The sequence below is a fragment of the Capsicum annuum genome, chromosome 2, assembly GCF_002878395.1.
Source record: "Capsicum annuum cultivar UCD-10X-F1 chromosome 2, UCD10Xv1.1, whole genome shotgun sequence".
Classification (NCBI taxonomy): Eukaryota; Viridiplantae; Streptophyta; class Magnoliopsida; order Solanales; family Solanaceae; genus Capsicum; species Capsicum annuum.
Window position 1 is genome coordinate 93,212,152 of NC_061112.1, and position 6,228 is coordinate 93,218,379.

The 6,228-nt window shown below is 40.9% G+C and overlaps 1 protein-coding gene across 1 annotated transcript; it reads right to left on the reverse strand.

The window, feature by feature from the left end:
• Positions 1–201: 201 nt before the first annotated feature.
• On the reverse strand, positions 202–741 carry LOC124896208. Its single transcript, XM_047407736.1, has 2 exons — positions 541–741; positions 202–420 (listed from the first exon to the last, which is right to left on the reverse strand). Exons 1-2 carry the CDS (start codon positions 739–741, stop codon positions 202–204), a joined length of 420 nt encoding a protein of 139 aa, XP_047263692.1.
• Between the last annotated feature and the right edge of the window lie 5,487 nt (positions 742–6,228).

A 6,228-nucleotide genomic window follows, 5' to 3' on the forward strand; every position in this document is an offset into this window, starting at 1 on the left:
CCCTAAAATCATGACCACTCTGGATATTGCAAGAACTCATACAAGGATGGATGCATAGCTAAACTCTAGATAAGAAGGGATGAATTAGAAAAAAATAGTACCTTCGGATTGATCTAAACCCGCAGAAAAGAGGTGCCGGTATTTGGATCGCATGTCTGCTTCCACCTCCCAAGTAGCACCCTTAACAGATTGGTTCCTCCATTAAACCTTGACCAACGGAACTTCTTTGTTCCTGAGTCTACGAATTTGAAAATCTAGGATCTCCACGGGAATCTCATCGAAGGAAAGACTATCCTGAATGTTGACACTCTCTAAAGGATCAACCACAGTAGAATCACCAATATGCTTCTTGAGCATGGAGACATGAAAGATTGGGTGAACGAAGGACAACTCTGAGGGCAACTCAACCTCATATGCTACCTTGCTAACACAGCTCAAGACTCTATACAGGACAACATAACGAGGACTCAGCTTCCCCTTTTTACCAAATCTTTTCACCCTTTTCAGGGGTGAAATCTTCAAGTACACTAAATGACCCACCTCAAACTCAAGATCTCTCCTTGTAACATCGGCATAAGTCTTTTGACGACTTTGAGGTGTCTTTAACCTTTCTCTAATCAACTTAACTTTCTCCATAGCTTTAAACACTGCATCGGGTCCAATCGTGGCTGCCTCACCCACTTCAAACCAACCTATGGGCAATCTACACCTCTTATCATACAAGGCCTCAAACGGTGCCATCTCAATGCTAGCATGGAAACTATTATTATAGGCAAACTCAATCAATGGAAAATACTCATCCCAACAACCTTTGAAATCAAGAGCACATGCCCTCAACATATCCTCTAGGGTTTGAATGGTCCTCTCATCCTGACCATCTGTCTGCGGGAGAAACGCGATACACAAGAGAACTTAGGTACCAAGACCCTGCTTAAACGCCTTCCAAAATTGAGAAGTAAACTAGGTACCCCTATCCGAAATGATAGACAAGGGGACTCCATGCAGCCTGACCAACTCCCAGATATACAATCTAGCATAATCCTCCGCCGTATAAGAAGTATGCACGGGCAATAAATGTGCAGACTTTGTCAATCTATCCACAACAACCCAAATAGACTCATGATGACAACATGAAAGAGGAAATCCGGTCATGAAGTCTATATTCACCGCTTCCCACTTCCAAATGGGTATACTAAACTCTTGCATCATGCCACCAGGTCTTTGGTGCTCTACCTTAACCTATTGACATGTTGCACACCTTGCTACAAACTTGGCTATGTCCTTCTTCATACCGTTCCACCAATAGATTTCCCGCAAGTCACAATACATCTTAGTAGTGTAGGGGTGAATGGAATAACGTGCACCATGCGCTTCAGCCAAAACGCTCTACCTCAAATCATTAGCACATGGGACACACAACCTACCATGCAATCTCAACACATAATCTCCCCCTTGGGAGAAAACCTCAACCTTTTGGTCCTTAACTGAATCCTTCAGTTTGACTAAACTAGGATCCCTATCCTGCTTCGCCTTCACTTCTGAGACTAAAGAGGAGTCAGAACTACTCTGCATCAATGTACTCTCCTCCGCTGAATCAAGTAATCTAACACCTAACCTAGCCAAATAGTGAACATCATGAGCCAACTCTCTCTTACCTTCCCCTATATATGTAATACTACCCATGGACAATCTGCTAAGGGTATCTCCCACTACATTGGCCTTGCTCGGGTAATACAACACACTCATATCATAATCTTTAAACAACTCCAACCATCTCCTCTGCCTAAGATTCAACTCCTTCTGGGTAAACACATACTGCAGGCTCTTATGATCAGTAAACACATCCACATGGACACCATAAAGATAGTGTCTCTAAATTTTCAAAGCAAAGACCACAGTAGCTAGCTCAAGGTCATGGGTCAGGTAATTCTTTTTATGCGATTTCAACTATCTAGAGGAATAGGACATAACCTTACCTCTCTGCATCAACACACATCCCAATCCAACTCCAGAGGCATCACAATATACCACAAAACCATCAGAACCATCAAGAAAAATCAACACAGGGGCTGAAGTGAGCCGAGTCTTCAGCTTTTGAAACCTTTTCTCACAGGACTCAGACCACCAAAATTTAACATTCTTTTAAGTCAATCGGGTCATAGGAGATGCAAGAGAAGAAAAACCCTCAACAAAATGATAGTAATAGCCAGCTAGACCCAAGAAACTCTTAATGTTGGATGGGGAGATAGGTCTAGGCCAATTTCTAACATCTTTGGTCTTTTGGGGATCAACTCTAATACCCTCAGCTGACACAACATGACCTAGAAAGGCTACAGACCTTAGCCAAAATTCACACTTACTAAATTTGGCAAATAACTTATGGTCTTTAAGAGTTTGCAAGATAATTCTAAGGTGTTGTGCATGTTCATTATCATCACAGGAATATACAAGGAAGTCATCTATGAAGACGATGACAAACATATCAAGATATTGCTTTAACACTCGATTCATAAGGTCCATGAAAGAAGTCGGGGCACTGGTTAGCCCAAAGGACATGACTAGGAACTTAAAGTGACCATAGCGGGTTTAGAAGGCAGTCTTTGGAATATCACACTTCCTGACCTTAAGTTGATGATAGCCGGATCTAAGGTCTATCTTGGAAAAATAACTTGCACTTTGCAAATGATCAAACAGGTCATCAATTCTTGGAAGATGATACCTATTTTTAATTGTGACCTTGTTCAGTTGACGGTAGTTAATACACATACGCAAGGATCCATCCTTCTTTTACACGAATAAAATAGGTGTGCCCCAATAAGAAATATTGGGCCTAATGAAACCTTTATCTAGAAGATCTTTGAGTTGCTTTATCAGCTTCTTGAGCTCGGCAGGTGCCATACGGTATGGGGGGATAAAAATAGGCCGAACGTCAGGAAGAAGATCAACTCCAAACTCTATATCTCTATCAAGAATTACCCCTTGGAGATCTTCCAAAAAGACATCTGGGAACTCATTAACAACATTGACTGACTGAATAGTTGGAGTTTCAGACTGAGTGTCTTTGACTCTAACTAGGTGATAGATGCAGCCTTTAGATATTAGCTTTCTGGCTTTGATGTAGCAGATGAAATGACTTTTGGGAGATACTGAACTCCCGGAACACTTAAAACACTGGTTCATCAAGAAACTGAAAATTGGCTACGTGGGTACGACAATCTATAGATGCATAGCAAGAATGAAGCCAATCCATAGCCAAAATAAGGTCAAAATCTACCATGTCTAACTCTATTAATCCATAAGTATGACTCTATGAATCACAATGATAGGGCAATCTCTATTATGACTCTATGAATCACAATGATAGGGTAATCTCTATGTACTTTTTTAGCAACAACTGACTCTTTGACTGGTGTAGAAACTAGGAAAGGCTCGGGAATTCTTTTGGGATCCCTTTTGAAATTCACAGCCACAAGTGGGGTCACATGAGAGAGATTTGACCCGGGGTCCAACAACACATAAACATCAAGACAAAAGACTCAAAGAATACCAGTAACAACATCAGGAGAGTCCTCCTTCTCCCAACTGGATGGCAAAACATAGAATTTATTCTGGCACTGAATGCCAGTAGTGCTAGAAGAAGCGCCCTAAATAGGGGTGGGACAAGGTATATGAGCTGGTGCACTAGTATCCGATGACAGAGGTCGAGCATCTTCATTCCCCTATCTGGCATGGGGCAATCTCTAAGTCTGTAGTCCTGCTTTCCACAACCAAAACAACCCCTCGCATCACCAAAACACTCCCCGAGATGAATCCTACCACATTTAGCACAATGAGGATGATGGGGCCGGTTAACAATATTATTCTGTGATCCAGACATAAAAGGCCTACCCGCTTGCTCCGACCTGCCTTTAGGCATGAGAGCGCTAGCTGATGAAGGCACTGGAGTAGATGAATATCTCTAAAACTGAGGGCAGTTCCCTTTATAGAACCTAGGCCGGCTAAACTCATGCTGGTTAGATCTTGCCCTTTTGCTACCCCTCATCTTTTCTCTCTCCCTAAGCTTATCCACCTCTATCTTTTGGTCATGAATCATCAACCTAGCTAGATCTATATCTCTATTCAACATTGTGATCCTATATTCCTTTAGCACCAACCCAGAAACATCAATTATAAATTTACTCATACAAGCCCAGGTGTTGGAGATCAAATCAGGAGTGTACTTGACCAACTGACTAAACTTCAAGCAGTACTCCTTAACAGCCATAGAGCCCTGCCTCAAGTTCATGAACTCCTCAATATTGGCCTCCCTCATCTCAATTGGAAAGAATAAGTCTAAGAATATATCTTAGAATACTTGCCAAGTCACAGGAGCAGCATCTTCATCTCTAACCTTTCTCCATGACACAACCCAATCATAAGCAATGTCTTTTAATCCTTAAGATACTAACTCAACACTTTCTTATTCTGAGACATGCATCACGTAAGTGATCTTCCTTACCTCCTCCAAGTACAGTTGTGGGTCCTCATCAGTTCCCGACCTATAAAACTCAGGCGGGTTCTTTCGTAGAAAGTTATGAATTCTAGCCACAGCTATATCACCTCCCTGCTGATTAGAAGTTGAGGCCCGGTTATTGGCCCAAACATGAGTAGTGACCGTTTAGGCCAACACCTAAAAGACCGCCCTAAATTCAGTGTAGGACACTATCTCATTTAGAGGATCAACGGGTGAGGGCTGCTCATCATTGTTCCTGTAAACATTCGCCCTTAGAAAAGGCATTATCTGAAAATAGAGAAACACAGATCATTAGATAAGGAGGGGACAACCGGAGGCATGATAGAATCTAAAAAAAAGACATAACTTTTCCTAAAACATCTCATAGCAGCCCATAGATGTGGCTCGCCACACACCAATGAGCAAGACTCTACTCAATGCGGTGTGTCAGACTCCCTCGGACTTCTTAGGAATGTTGCTCTGATACCACTTTATAACGACTCAAAATTACCTCTCGAGATGTCACATAGTACCTAGGAATATAAGTAGCCCCAAGCTAACCCATAGAGCCGGCTCCTGCTGATAACCCTTAATTCAAGGAGAAAATTTAAATTCAAACACTAGCACATCCATGTTCATAGAAGGGAATAAAGGAAATAAGGGGTACATGGTCTAAATGGTCATGATAAAGAAATCCCAACAAAACAATAATCTACCAAATAGTATGACAAAGCCTCTACAAATCCATAATCTAGAGAGTCAATGGGATAGTCCCCCAACTGGCTCAGGATAGACTAAAGGTAATAACATAGTCTTTCAATCCCTGGAATATCTGAAGATTGGTCCTCGAACTAAGAGGACTCACCACTATAGGAAATGTACGTAAGGTACTCGGAGATCATGGGCGAGGCTGGGACTGAGCACCTAAACCTACATTATGAGACAATGTAGCACATAGACATATATGTAGATCAGTACTTGGGAATTTACTAAGTATGCAGGGGTGAATGCATGTATATAAAATAGTATCAATTTTTTTCATTCAAATCATGTATGCAATATGAGATGACTCACATGTCTTGAATATGTATAAAATATAAAGTTCATAAATTATATAAGAAGAGGCATATTATGTAAATCTCATGAGTCATTGTTCTTCAACCTCAAAGTTGGGAATCTTTTCTTATTCTTAATACTCAAGGCAAAAAGGACTTTAGACAGTACCATCAACTCATGCATATATCCTATGCTAAGTAGAACAACTTTTAATGTTTAAGATTTTATATCTCTTCAAACTCAAATACTAAAAATACGAACTCATGATATTTTAGAACATGCATAGAGGAATATCATGAAAGTTAGGAAATTATCTCATTTCAAGATTTAGGAGAAATCATCTATCTCAAGGCAAAAAATACTCTAGTTTAGTAAAAATAGTTCATAAGAGGAAAAATACCTTAGTTTGCAAAGAGGTAGCTGATTTCAAGTTGAAAAGGGAAAGGGTGGTTCTCATAATCAACATAAACTATGTGAGCTACATGGAGTCCAACATTTTGTCCTCCTAAGGTAGAGACCCCATGTAAAGGAGGAGCGTCACCCTCTTGCCAAGGAGTATAACCTAGGTATAGTGACCACTAAATGAAACTCGGACTCGGGCCCAATCATAATCATTATAATCTCAGCCTTAGGCCCAACATACGGTGGCATGTAGTTTTGGGGTAAGAAATCGTAGTGAC

Coding starts and splice junctions, on each gene's coding strand:
- LOC124896208 (XM_047407736.1), bottom strand. CDS start 741: ATGGCACCGTTTGAGGCCTTGTATGATAAGAGGTGTAGATTGCCCATA. Junction 421..540: donor GGAGAGATCTTGAGTTTGAG/GTGGGTCATTTA, acceptor TGTGTTAGCAAG/GTAGCATATGAGGTTGAGTT.